Source organism: Bombus vosnesenskii, unplaced genomic scaffold (assembly GCF_011952255.1).
Source record: "Bombus vosnesenskii isolate JDL3184/JDL3185 unplaced genomic scaffold, Bvos_JDL3184-5_v1.1 scf7180000013309, whole genome shotgun sequence".
Taxonomy (NCBI): Eukaryota; Metazoa; Arthropoda; class Insecta; order Hymenoptera; family Apidae; genus Bombus; species Bombus vosnesenskii.
The window spans coordinates 1,689,598-1,704,630 of NW_022882958.1; the positions used below are offsets into that span (position 1 = coordinate 1,689,598).

The following is a 15,033-nucleotide window of genomic DNA, read 5'->3' on the forward strand; positions in this document are numbered from 1 at the left end:
ACACAACGAACGACGGTTGCTGAGCTTATCAAGCACGCGCCGTAGAATTTCAAGCTACATTTAATTTTAATCGACGACGTTTCATTTTTAATTCCTCTTATTTAGCTCGATACTCCAGGATGCTGGTGGCGTCGCGCCGCTTCAACGTCCGCCGCCGTTACCACCACGATTTTCACATGAAATTAGTGCCGATCCGAGGCGATATAATTCGCGAGAATACAAACGACCGCGAAGGAATCGCAGCCGCGCATCGTTGAACGAGGTCGAAAACCGAGTTCGAAAACAAGCAATATAACCAGAACGAAGCCAGAAGAACGGAACTCTAACTGCCTGCCTTTGGAGAAAGTTCAGTGAACAATATTTCGCAAGGTACACGCGTTACGAGCGAACTGAAATAAGTGCATGAAAAGAAACCATTAAACGAAAGCACGATCTTCGTCCATATTAGAGGAATCGTAACGCCGAAGAAAAATAGATTTGAAATTAAAGCGTATAATCCGATGGACACGTTACTTTCGAATTTTAAATACAATCGTAGCTACAACGGTCAAGAAATAGCTGATGTGTTCGAAGAATGGCTATCGTAAAGCTCCATACACCTTCGTCGAACGCTTTTATCAATCGACGTCATTTGATACCGGCGTAGATCTACGAAGCAGCTCGATCGTTGAAAAGGAAAATCGAATTACGACCATGTAGTGCGTCGTGTTATTCAACATACGATAAACCACTTTCTTGTTTTGGCAAGTGTTTATACGCGAGCTGAGCGTTACACGGCTCTCACCTGAGGCTGTCTACGAGAGAATTGTATTACATAGAAGAACAGGTTACATCGAAGATCCGCGAGCATCCTCGATTCTGGTCAGTATCAGTGGATTTGTTTTCCGTTGCAATCGCGCAGGCTACGCGTAAACCAGAGCTATACGGAGCTACGCATAAACCAGAGATATACGAGGCTACGCATAAACCGGAGATATACGACGTTACGCGCGGAACAAACGCACATGCCTCGGCCACGCAGTCGAATAGAAACGAAACTAACGGACGATTCACGCGTTCCGCGATACATGGTCAGCTGAAATAATTTTCTTGGCGTGGTAATTGCGAAAGCAATATCGGGTCGGTCAACGTATTACTCAGCCGGAAGTATCACGTTTTCTTGCGTCCTATGTACGTACGAGGAATTTCATTGTTGCGTGCTTTCACGAACGACTCGCGCAAGAGTTAGAAGAACGAACGATAAACATAGAAATTAACGCGAAATGCTCTATCGCGGCGAAAAGAAGTTAATTCCATGTCCCGTGTAATAGTCCCAAACGATCGAACGGTGTTCCGCCGTGATATCAAAACGATCGATTCGATTAGTGGACCGATAAACCCGAGCGAGCGGTATTCGACAGGATCGATATTATCGACATAGCTCTGATTGTCCGTGAGAAGAAAAGTGCGTTTGAAAAGGAAACGAAGTCGTATCGTTAAGTAGATTCCACTTTAAATCGATCGAGTTAACTACCGTTCGATCGAACCAGAGATAATTGGTTACGCGATTAGAAGTGAAAATGTTAAGGTACTAGATAAAATGAAATATTAAAAACATACGTCTGAATAAAAAAAAAAATGTCTGAATAATTATGACACTGTTTATAAACGATATATCGCTGCCAGGTATATCGATAATGGAACAACTCAAAAGCTTTCGAATTTGTTTTGAACGAACAGAACGTCTACGTTACGTTTCTATGTTTCTTATGTAAAACGGTGTATTTATAATTCCATCAGTTTTGCGTCAGAGAGGGAAGATTATCACCTACTTATGCCGCTATTAGCCTGGCTCATATTCTCTTATTTTTGTGACGCTACAAATGCAGGGTTCTACCGTTTTCGCGAACAGTGACATATCGTGTCTCATTATATCAGTCTTATAACGCCGTTAAAAATGACTCACGAAACTTCCCATGTAAATTTTAAAAAGCCTCCGCTATAAAATTTCCGCTTTTTAGTTGTGCCACTATCAGTGCCAGGTAGCGATACGAACTATAACGAAAGCTATTCGACCGTGGCACAGTTAAAATACACGCGTACCCGTATCATTGTCGCGAAAACAAAGCCACGTATTAAAAATGTATTATTTTCGTCCTTGTTCGTCATTGTGGAATCGCGTTTTCCGATTGTATTAAAATTACTAAGACATCCTGCGTGTACGCATACAGACCATCGAATGTCATAATGGCCTCGATTTCATTGAGAGCCTTCGTGCATTTGACCCGCATAGTCAAGGTGTACGAGTAACATCAGAAAGGGGCGGAAACGATTACTCAATCTGCAAGACCGTTACGAACCATTTGCCTGTGTTGTGGCTGTTGTTGTTGCTGTTGTTTACAGTATCAGTTGAACCAGCGTTTCGCTAAGAACAGCCTGACAGTCTCTGTCGTTCCGCCTTTCATAGGCCATCTTTGTTTTCTCGATTCTCTTTCCCGCTCGATCGTCCGGCGTTCAGCGCCACTCCGCTCGATGGAGGAATCACTAAACTCTCTCGAAATACACGCGAAAACTACACGCGGCTGTGTATCGAAATAAACTGCACGTGCGAATCAACGGCCGATTTTACCGAGTCTGTCCGTGGCGAAGGCACAAACACACGTTCGTTTTAAAAGACTCGATACGCGATACGCCCTTGGCTGTATCTTATTTTTGGAAGACGCGTCTCTAGGTAGCTGCTTATCGTTCGATAAGTTCGCAACGAGATACGGTGACCGAGTCGAGTGTTCGTTTTGGTGGCGCGAGTGCGTTCCATCGCAAATATTCACGCGTAAAAACAGCGAACGCGGTTCGATGCACGTAATCTCGTATCGCTTCTCTTTCTTCCTTATTCTCTTCCTTATCCGATAGCCTGCGAACGTTGAATTTTTGCTTACCGATTTTCGACTTGTTCCAATCTGCTCGCTGTGTTTCTACCGCATAATAATTCTTGTTCCAAATAACTCGAATCTCATTTTCTATCTGTTTATGAACACAATGCGCAGATACGAGGTAAAAGAAGGAGGTACATATGCGCAGAATTTCTTCGTTTCTGCGTTGTTTATCCGATAGTCTTGTGGCGTATCTTTGAAAAAAGAAAAATTGCAAGTATGTATACAGTGAAGATACGACTCAGGTTAAACCGAATGAAACGGGCGTAAAACACATCAGACCATGAAAAGCGCGTTATGCGCGCGTAGATAATTATAGCGAGTTTTTTTAAAGAGATAACAGAAATTAACACGATAGGAACATCGGACGTTAAGCGACACCGATATTATTATGTACGTTATAATAACGAGACGATCTATATAATCGCGAGCGTAAACAAAGGCAGCCATTGGACACGAGATGAGCCCGTTGCACTTCGTTTTCCGCTTTTGTTCACCGTTTGGCAGTGCTCCGAAATTCGTGCTAAAGATCATGCTAAATTCACCTAGCGTAACAAACAGCGTAATCGAACTAACCGTGGAAATTTGCAAGTGCAAGTTGTTTAAATTTCAAAGAAGAGTACCCTCCACCTACGCGTTTACGATCCGATGTACTTGCTAACGTGCTTCGACATAAACGACCGTATCATCCCGGATTAAGAGAAGAAAACGAATGCATCGAAGAATTCCAGCTAACCCGAGTATTGGAAAATTTTCGAAAATCTTCCAACCACCGTATCGAAAGACCACGCTCTATATCTTTTAAAGGAACCAATTTCCAGCGATATCGAGCCATCTGTATTTCAGGACACACTCTCCTACATGCGTTTTTAAATCAATTTTTCTGCTTTCTTTCGCCCCATACGGAATCGAATCGATCCTCGATGCAAATATCCCAGATATTGATTAACTCCAATCTCCGGTATTTAGAGAACGATAATTGAAGCTTTCAACGACGAATACGGAAAGGGAGCGAGAGCGCCCTACCACCCAACCAACCAACCCTTCTTTCCCCACCGCCGAGCCCTCCGAGGCTCGAGGACACGTACACACGCAATCTACGTGGAGCCATCGAAACGCACCGATACACGCGTGCCCAGGTAAAATTGCATCACGCAGATAGCAGCCCCGATGTACCTTCTCGCGTTTGCTCGCGTGCCTCTAAACCCATTACGGGTGAGCCATTAACCGTACATACCGAGGAGCTTGTTAATTACTAGTGTAATTGATCAGCTCAATTTCGGTGGACGTACAAGGAATCTTGCGAGAGGTCCATCGAATATCGTCGATCCATAATTGAATCACTTCCGGGACCGCATCTGCGTGTATCTCACCTGGCCACACCGTTAGAGAGCCGGACTAATGGAAATTATTGGCTGAATATATACAGTTTCCGTGAACGCAATTTACCGCAACTATATCGTTACCAGCGAAACGACATGACATCCGCAAACGAAATTTACTTTAATGAACTTTCATCCCCTTTCAGCGATACGATACCAACAGTTCCCGCCACAGTGTCCATCGGAGCATGTGAGTAACGCGAACCGTCCAACGCGTCCGATGCATCCATCGAATTCGAGATTCGTCGTGGAATGAGAAAAGTCGCGATAACGTTGCATCACGGTGACTGGTAGGTACGCATTTTTATGCAAATTCATATTTTTCAGGATATAATTAAAAGATGGAACCTGTGATTCGAATATTTTGTATATATATTATATATATTCTCTTTATATTCTATTGCTCGCATTCTGTGCGATTTTGTACTTTCAAATTTCCTGCAAACGAACGAAAAGCCGCGGTCTACCGATTAAAATCGATTACACGATTGTGTTGAATTCTTTACATCGTTCGATTTGCCTGGGTGTCGTCTGTCGCAATGTACGTGTATGGAACGGCGGGAGACGAACGGTACTTTGTGAACGAAGCTTAATACTTGACGCGTCGTAACGCGTAGAAACGCGGGAAAATTCAATATTTCGATAAAATTCGATGGAATAAAGTTATATATATACGGGGTGATTGGTAACTAGTGATACGAGCGGGAAGGGGGTGATTCTACGCGAAAAAAGAAGTCGAAAATATAGAATAAAAGTTTAAAAATTTAAAAATTTTAAAAATTAAAGAAATAACGTCAATCGAGACAACGATTTACAGTGAGATCCGTTATAACGTACCGCACGCGTACGGAGCGAAAATTCAAAGGCGATTTTCTCCAAAACAAAGCCTCGAACGAAAAATTTTTATTCTATATTTTCGACTTCTTTTTTCGCGTAGTATCACCCCCTGTTTCCGTTTCCGCTTGTACCACCCTGTATATATTTATACTATGTAAAAAGATTGATTTGGGAAATAATCAGAATATTTAGTTATTTAGAACGATTATACGAGGATATTTAATCTTAGAAAAATAACGATTGCATAATAACTCTTTAAACGCTATGTTTTCATATATGTATTTTAGAAACGATATATGAAGCGTTGTTTGCCAAAATGGAAACCTTGTCTTTCGTATGAATATTTCCTACTAAATTGAAAGAAGAATAATAAAGATCGAAAATCGTCACTTATTTATTGATCCTCTTTTCCCATTCGTCGAAAAACATTCGAATGAAAATGCATAGATCGAACGATAAATGTAACGTTAGATCAATCGAAATTGCATATAAATATGCAATTGCAATCGTAGAAGAAGAAGCAAACTTTGTCATTCGTGTCATGTAGGCGTTCAAGGTGACACTTTGTGATCGTACGATGAATGTTCTAATACATCGTACGTTTTACAATACATTGAACAGCGTTTTTCAATGCGGCTGGATTTGTGTCAACAACGTTATACACCGCCTATTATAGGGAACTTGGTAACTTTTTAAAATCTACAGAAACGATAAGAAGTTACGCAACAAGGAATATTATATGTGTTGATGTATGTACATATATACTTTTAATTAATATTCTATTCACTATCTTTATCGTTTAAACGTTAGTCGTTAATATTAATATTTCAAATGGTCTTCCTATGCTAACGAATGCAATTCTTAATAGAACTAAACCGACCGTACTTTTCTGTACAATGTCAAAATAATACAAAATAATAAGAACGAAATACGAACAACCGATAGAACTGGAATAACGGATAAGACGGATATATTTCAAATTAACGTGTAACGAAACATTCCTTCGTCGTAAACGTTAATTGACTTTAACCGTTTTACCAGCGTTTTAACCGTTTCATGCTTCCTAATAAAATCTTAAAAAACGAATACCTACGCTTCTACTCTTCGCGTACACGGAATACAAAAGCATAGAAATTCACGCGATAAAAGAAACTCGAGTAAAGAGCAAAGTATGTGCAAATACCTTCGAGTTATTTCGATCAAAGATTCCATTCCACTACGAGAGTCGACTTTAGCTGTTCTACTCGTACTCTACTACTACTTTACATTTTATCAAAAAAAAAAAAAAAAAAAATTCAAGAAGATTCGATCGAAACCGTATGGAAAAATATTGTGCCGACACTAGTTTACTGAAAACTAATTTACCAGGAATTTTTCCAAAAAAAAAACAAGTTTTACCAGTAGCTACTGATTCTCCAAACGGAAAGACAATTTATTAAAAACCAATTCGAATTTGTGCAAATTAAAAGAAAAAAGAGACGAACACGATCAGGAATTAATTTACCAGATTTCAAGTAATGCCAATAAAAAATTTCTCAAAAGAGACGTATCGGTGGAAGAAGTATATCAGAACTTAACGAGGCAAATCCTAAGTCTCTAAGAACGAGAGAAGGAAAAATGTAGAAAATACAAATGTTTATGAAATAGATGAGGCTTAAGTATAGAGGAAGAGAAAGAACTTAAAATAGAGAGTGAGGGATTTGTACGCGATACGCATCCGGTTCCTCCCACATTTCCGTTTCACGAGATAACAGTCAATTCGGCTTTCAATCTATTTCGATGTGAACGTCTCCTTTGGAGAATATGTTTTGATTGAATCGAATCCGGGTGAAAAAAAAATAACGAGTCAGACTGTCGGCTTATTTATCACGAAGTCGCTATTAATACGGATTCTATAACGCATACAGTCCGCTTTCACCGTTATTAAAATGGAAATATTTATCTAACTTTATTTATCTGATCGAATCGCCGTATAAATTCAGTTGAATTTGAAATGCGAGAATTTAAAGTTCCCGTTGAAGCAGACCTGCATCGATTTCTTTTAGCTTCGCTTGAAATCTTTTTATGTTTTCATTATTACGCAAACAAACAATCCTTTTCTTTTAAAGTAAATAACCGTATAACTTTCTGCTATTTTTATTTTTTATAAAAATATCGCCATACTTTCGATCGAATTGTTCTTAAATATCCTTTTTAAGGTTGAAAGAAAATATAAAAAGGAAATTTTTAATATCAAAATACAGGCAAAGATGAAAATACTAGAAATATAAGTGAAAAATGTGCTAAATGAGATTTACCCCGCAAACAGAAATATATACAAATTTTGTCGAGTTTCCCTAAAACAACAAAGAACACGTAAGTAAATGGTGAAGATATATAAACGCCAACGAAATTTCTAAGAAACGTGTTTACACAAAGGCAGATGCCTTTCCAAAAATGGACTATTACTAACGTTAGTACGCGTAAACGAATCGAGAGAAAGCCTTTCGAGAAATTTGAAAACTCACAGGGGGTATCTCTATCGAAGGAGGAAAGAACGAACAAGTCCAATTCACTTTGCTCACCGAAACGCTTGCAAATTTAATGTAAGCTTCAACAAAGACTGATCGATGTTACGGGGCACTAAAGAACTCGATAGAGAGAGAGAGAGAGAGAGAGAGAGAGAGAGACTATCATCGTTCTAGAAAAACTGACTAGCATTCGTACATGAACGTCTGCACAGCAATGATAAGCGAGACGCGACGTTACGTTACGCAAAAATCAATTTCTTACGAATCGAGGTCAGATACAAACATGTACAGGTATATTTGTAATTCGTTCTTTTGTCTTTATAATTATGAATTATTATATACCTTAATCTTTTGTGTCAGTATTATTTTGTTACATCGAGGATTAAACGAAAGTTGGAAATAACGAATTCTATGACATTGATAATATTAAAAGAACGTTAGGATAGTTGTTAGAAGGTGTGCGTGATATTAAAACAATTGATCTTTTTTATCTGTAAATACGACGATTAGAAACGATGAGAAACGTCATCGTTCTTCCCACCTAACTCAAATATTTACAGTGGAGGGTTAAGAAATTATTAGTCACTAATTGACACGCGATTTATCCAAGATATCATTGTATGAAAAGAAAAAATCGCGACATTGTTGTAACTATATTATTTTTATTGCCCTTTCTTCTCCTCTTACTCCTCATTCATATTGTTTATCGTTTTTACGTATTATTATCGGTGTAAAATTTGACACATCGCGTTATTCCCATGAACTACTCGGTTGAGGTTGAAACACGTTGATGACGTCTCAATTATCGTTAGTTGCGCTTCACTCTATGTCAAACCAACGCTAACATATATATATGTATATATGTATATATGTATATATGCGTATATATATATATATATATATATGTATGTGTATGCCATTATTTGACGCGCAACTTGAAATATTTACGGTTGCCAATGTATGTATAAATATAAAAGATATTTCAAATACGAGTCGATTCGAATCAAACGGTCTCGACATTAAAAACTTCGTTAGTGAAATCTGCGATACAAGACAAAATGGAAAGACTAAAATGAAACAAAGAACTGAAGAACAAAAATGAAATCTAACCTTTAAAAGCCACGACCGTGTAGCATACACTCGCCGTGCGTTATTAAACGAATAAGATAAAGCTGCGCACACACGTAGCACAGAGACGTAGAGTCAGCTGGTTAAAAACAGCTGTGTCCCGTCATCGACAAAACGAGGAATTAAATATCCCTCATCGTCTCGTGAAACACCATTGACATTGCACCGCGTTATTTCTCGTCGACCTATAAACCGATCATACATGATAAACAACCGATCCCGCGGTAACATGCACATGCATACTGCGTAGGTCTTGCATTCGCAAACCCATGTGCAGGCCTCTCTTGCACTCGATTGCAAGCACGTGCGATAGAGCGAAAGAGAAAGAAAGAACGAGAACAAGAAAATGGGAAGGGATACGAGCAGAGTGGTGAGGGAGGAGAAGGGTGAGAGAGACAAAGAGAGAAAGAAGTGGGGATGAGAAGAAGGAGAAGAAAAAAGAAGACAGAGATACAAATAGCAAGTAGGAGAAATAAAAGTGAATTTCAAGGATACAATTTGAGAACGTCCGTGTCCATACGTCGTTTTCCAGCGCTGGGGGACGACATATTTATCGTCTATTAACGCAGCAGAGCCCTTCAACAGCAAGTCCTTGAATCAGCTGAGCTCGATCGTCGTTTAGGAAGGGCCTCTGACTGCTACGGATTATTTACCACAGCAGAAACCCACGAAACGTATCGGTCTTTTCACCACTGTGATATAACACACTCTCTCTGTTTTCCTCGTACAGTTATTCAGCACCGAGAAAAAAAAACAAAGACACGCGCGCGTGATGGTCGCTAAGTCAGTCGTTGGATGTTCGGACGCTCGCCACGAAGGAAAACGACACGGGACGAATTCCGCGACGTCAGCGTTTAATGATGTTTTCTACGGATGAACAAACGTACGGTCTCTTGAACAGCAGCGATATACAAAAGGTCTTCCTCTTTTGTCCGTCCGGACCAAGTCAAAAACCTCGGGCTAGAGAATCATTTCACCATCACCAACGACGACCCGTTTTCAGAGACTCGTTACTTGTCGACACGTTTCTCGCGCACACAGAAAACAATTCTTTCCCCTAAACCTCCTCCGCCTCCACCACTACTGAACGCCTGTTCTCGTGCACCCCACTGTCAACTCACAGACTTCACTGCATCTGATTCCGTTTCTGCACTGCTCTCTTCCTTGCTGCTACCTCTGTCTCACGTTGTGCCAGTGAATGCGCGCGCACAATACAAAATCCCTGCTATGATCCAACGAATCACCGCTGGTTCTTTCGGTCAACCAATATTACTAGAATTAGACCGAATTCCATATAAACTACCTAATATTGCCTGCTATTTCATTTTCTAGAAAACTACGAAATTCAAATTCCATACCCAATAGATATATGTATGTGGTAATATTTTATAAAAGAAATATTCTCAAATTTCAAGGAATATACATATTCCAATACTTGTTTATATTTTATTATTAGATGATTTATCTACGCGAATTACTTACTTCGTTACGAAACATATATGAAACAATAAATTAATGTTGTATTCCGTAAATAAGACGATTACAATATACGTACAATATATAACCACTTACGTCACCAAGTATTTACGATTTTAAGATACGCAAAACATCTGTGATAAAATTATCGTATATGAAAATAAGTACAAGATGATTATGGATAAATTTTAATATGAATTGATTAATGTTTAATTTTAAAAATACATAAAAAAATCACTAGTTCCTGGTAACACTGTGAAATAGTATACATCAATGACATATATCTGGAATTTGAATTTAAATACATTATGAGAATTCTGATATTTATATAAATAATAATAAGATATAAACAATACACAAAATATTTATAAATATCCTATAAATACCTTTTTTAACCAACGATATAAAATCCAATATCTATTAAATTTTAAGAAATTTGACATTTGAAATTAACCCTTCACACACATATTATGATAAATTAAATGAGCGCGTATACGAATAAAATTATGAGGAAATAGTTCAATTACACAGCAATTATTCTTGTAAACAAACAAATTGCGAGGACGGTTCGACAAGTCGAATGTGGCACAATTCGCCTTTTACTTGGACGTTTAATAACGTTGAAACAAAAGACATATCTACAACGAGAATATTAACATATACATAACATATATATACATATATCGCATATGGTATTATCATAATATTTAGTAATTCGATAAAGTTATTCTAACAAATTGATTTATTTAAAAAATGTATAAAAATTACGAATATAAAATTTTGTCTAATGTACAAAAGAAAAATGTGTGAAGTAAATACTATACCAAAGTTCAGTAATAAAAATATACAAAAATTTGAGTTTGTTAAAATATTAATACGTTACATTTTAGTTACTCCATGTTCTTAAAATTATTTCAAAAATATGATAATTAATAATATACAAAATTTGTTCGATTATTGTTCATTAATACAATTCATTCAATACATTGAAGATATAGAAAATACTAGTTCTGCTGCTTCAAATATAAGTACTCTACATAAGTAATATGCACTAAATTCATTCTACTAAATTGTTACAAATTTATTGCACCCTTTTTTTGCTCAGGTCTACCTTGTTGCATGCATACGTCTTAAACTCTAATAATTATAGCAATAATGCATCGGAGTTAGTAAAAATATGTATGAAATATATATTATACGTATTGATCGAAAGGAACTTAATACTGCCAAATGTAGATTAATCCTTTTTGTATAATAATAATAAATAATATTGAAATACCCATGTTCACTATCATATAGCTACCATTAAAATGCGCGTTTACAAATGTTAATTATGGATAAATGCCCAATATTGATATGTTCTATGAAACGACGGAATAGATTATTTATCGTTAACGAAAATAGGTAATGTGAATTGTTCGATAGAAGATATTTAGATATTTAGATTTAAGATGGAATGTTTTATAAAATAACGATACCTATGTATTATTCTAATTTGATAACGTACAAAGACGAACATGAAGAAAATCTAGAGATAATATGGCTCGCTATTCGTTTCGCTTAGAAGTAATAGTTGTTAAGTATATAAAATATTAAGTAAATGTACCATAGAAAAAGTAAAGCTTAAAAAATATTTTTCATAATAAATAATTAATTTTGGCATTAAAAGATTACTTGTCAGAGTATTATCAGTCCTTGCATTCTCTATAAATATCGGAAGTCCTTAATTCATATTTATAATTTTCCATGCTAAGTTTAAGTACAAAATTGCGTTGACTGGTCGGTTACCACTGTTCTACTTCTTATAAAAAATGTGTACTACTTATTCTAATGCTGCTTTTCGTGCGAATGCTGTCAAAGACAACGTTTCATTAGGATCAGTAGATAAACGTGAAAATTCAATTTCTTCGCTAATACTATTTTCTGAAAGAAAATTAAATTCACACCAAATTGAGAATACGGTACAATAAATAATTAATAAAGAGGTATAGAAACATATACAGGAAGTATAGTTACCGGATGGTTCAATAGGCCACTGTTTATGTGATGGTGCATATAAACACAATAATGCTATAATGTAAATATTCCACATCCCGTATACACCAGTGAAAAATGCCGATGTCATTTCCAAATGTAATTCTTCATCCCACTTCCACTGCCCTTCCGCAACCTATATTATGAGTATAATGACATCATTCCTCACTATGGTAATTTATTTCTCCTTCACACATTAAATTGTTAATATTAACGCAATATTTACAAACACAATATTGAAATAAATACCTGACCAAGAATAAAACCAACAACCGTTAAAGATGCACACAATAGCGTAGCAATCATCAAAAATTTAAATCTATATATTACGCCTTCATAGTGTAAACGTCGTGCCGAACTCATACTAGGTAATGCAGCTCGTTTTGCACTAATATTCATGAATACTTTCCATATCATGTAAGCCAAGAATATTAAGTACACGCCAGCAGATACTCCAGCTAAGATTATAAAAGACAACTATTTATTGTATACGTCAAGGAATACGAACTGTTCGAGCACAGAAAGAAGATATTTAGTGCAAAAGGATACAGCAAATTTAGTTCCAAGATCTGTAACCCAAATTGAGTAGAATGGATTTCGTAATTGCACCCCACGTTCACACATATCAAATACAAACAATGATAGACATCCAATGCCTACCGCAGAAAGATGACGCCAGTAACATTTTAGAGAATTTCTTTGTTCACCTTCCTAATTAGAAAACAATAAAAAATCACATTTTCACGACAAAACAATCATATAAAATATTATGACAGACTTACCTGTATCTGTAGGTGATAGAAGGTGATGCATAAACAGAAAGAATTCATTAGTATGTAAAAAGTCAAATTATTTTCATATATTTGATGTACATACCATAAGATGTTCTCCAGCAAACACAAGCCAAAAAGATAAAAGAATTGCATAGAACACTCCCTGTCTAATATCGCCCAATAAAAGCATAAATGGCATATCATAGGCAAGTGTTAAATATTCCAGAGGCACTAAAAGAATTACATTCAAACATAAATATATAGTCAATTCTTATATAACAGAAATAAAACTATACAACTTACTGTTTAAAAACGATAAAGCTATGCCCAATGCTAAAAGTAAGTACTCCAACAAAGCTGGTGATCTGGAAAGCATATGTACTCGTCTCCAGTACCAAGTAAGAACACACAGGACAATTGGGAAGTAAATAGTCTTTAAACTGACCCACACTTTTGTAAATCCACCATTTTGATTGATAGCCTGAAATATAAAAATGCTAATTTAATACTTCAAATCTTTATATATGTAAAAATTAAATTTGAAATGCTACATATTTACTGTGAACCATAAATCAGTTATATGTCCCAAACCCTGATTAATATTTCTATCAGTATCAGCAGGAAGACGAATATTTAGAAGATAATAATCATGAAATAGAGATCCAAGTTCAAACAATGGTACCACACTGCAGTTGTAATTGTACTGTTCCATTGCCTATGCAAAATAACTATATCAATAAATATATATCTACTTTAATTAATATGATTATAACTGCTATTTTATATATTTACATCATCAATACTACAATCTAGCATTCTTTCTACCACAGAGGCTGCATATGGTTTCCAAGCATCATCTGGATCTCCTTTGTTCCTATAAGCAAGTCTTGCATCCAATGTTATCTTAGTCCTAGGAGCTACAAGAAATGACAGTTAATATACGTAACTGATATCTACTAATAGATATATATTTTTTGATAGATCACCAATTTCTATCTGGCTGTGATAAACAATATCCACTTGCAAAACACCTATTAAGTTTTGTTGCCATCTAGAATAATCAAGTTGCATGCTACTTCGAGGTACAGGCATCTGTAAAATAAATAATAAATATTTAAATATGATTTGTATTTCTTGAAATAACTTAATTTCAAACACATACCTGAAATGTATAAACAACTTGATATGCTTGATGGTGACTGTCAAAACTGAACCGATTCATATCAACAGGAGTACATGATCCTTTTCCCCTTGAATAAAACCATTTTCCTCCTCCTGGTTCAGATCCATTTATACGAATATCTTTGCAAGGTGTACCAAGCACATTCTGGCTACTAGCTGGAGTTGGAGCTAAAATATTATTTATAAGTTAATAGATTTATAAATAGCCATTTGTAGTAACCAATTTCATTAATTGGAATGATTAGTAAATAAATTCATCACTTTTATTCAATACAATTTTTGTACACAGAGAATAGATAAATTCTATAATTATCCTTAATAATAATTTAAAAAGTAAATATACAACTATTTATTTACATATGATCTGGTATCTTCTTAATACATTTAAAATCAAACTTAACACTTAACTATAGTCAGAATTGTAACAATTGTAACAAAAATGTTTGACGTTTCTTAACTTACCGATAAGCCCGCCTATTAGAAAACAAACTATTTGCGCGATAACGAGTAATATTACAAGTACCGAAAGCTTTCTACCGCTTAAATTTTCTATGATTGTTCCCTGCATTTTTTAAATACAATGATTTACTGTACTCGTTTATAATATCATCTATTCAAAATACAAAGTCACCAAAATGACGCACAAGGAGACGCGTTTGTTCGGAAAGTATGTGAAGAGCAGTTTAACGTGCTTTTCGAGTAGCTTCGCTTTTCAAAATGGAAGCTGTGACATACCAATATTTATAGAAATTCTTGTGAAAATCTCTAAAAAGATCCTATGAACCAATCATCTTATATTCAA

General features: G+C 36.1%; 2 protein-coding genes across 3 annotated transcripts in view; both read right to left on the reverse strand.

Moving 5' to 3' along the window:
* LOC117234843 (ubiquitin-conjugating enzyme E2 H) overlaps positions 1-9,939 on the reverse strand; it is a 47,206-nt gene extending 37,267 nt beyond the window's left edge. For both annotated transcript variants that reach the window (XR_004493578.1, XM_033496419.1), the window contains exon 1: positions 9,262-9,939. Coding sequence is in view for 1 of the 2 variants with exons in the window: in XM_033496419.1 (XP_033352310.1) it covers positions 9,262-9,314 (53 nt within the window). In the remaining variant the exon portion in view is untranslated. The remainder of the gene's footprint in view (positions 1-9,261) is intronic.
* Positions 9,940-10,970: 1,031 nt separating this feature from the next.
* On the reverse strand, positions 10,971-14,978 carry LOC117234840 (protein wntless). The gene is made up of 12 exons (XM_033496413.1): positions 14,694-14,978; positions 14,212-14,399; positions 14,036-14,141; positions 13,842-13,966; positions 13,609-13,764; positions 13,353-13,530; positions 13,153-13,280; positions 13,059-13,064; positions 12,826-12,987; positions 12,526-12,753; positions 12,259-12,412; positions 10,971-12,165 (listed from the first exon to the last, which is right to left on the reverse strand). The coding sequence occupies exons 1-12, from the start codon at positions 14,797-14,799 to the stop codon at positions 12,065-12,067; spliced, it is 1,638 nt and encodes a 545-aa protein (XP_033352304.1). The 5' UTR covers positions 14,800-14,978; the 3' UTR covers positions 10,971-12,064.
* Positions 14,979-15,033: the final 55 nt, after the last annotated feature.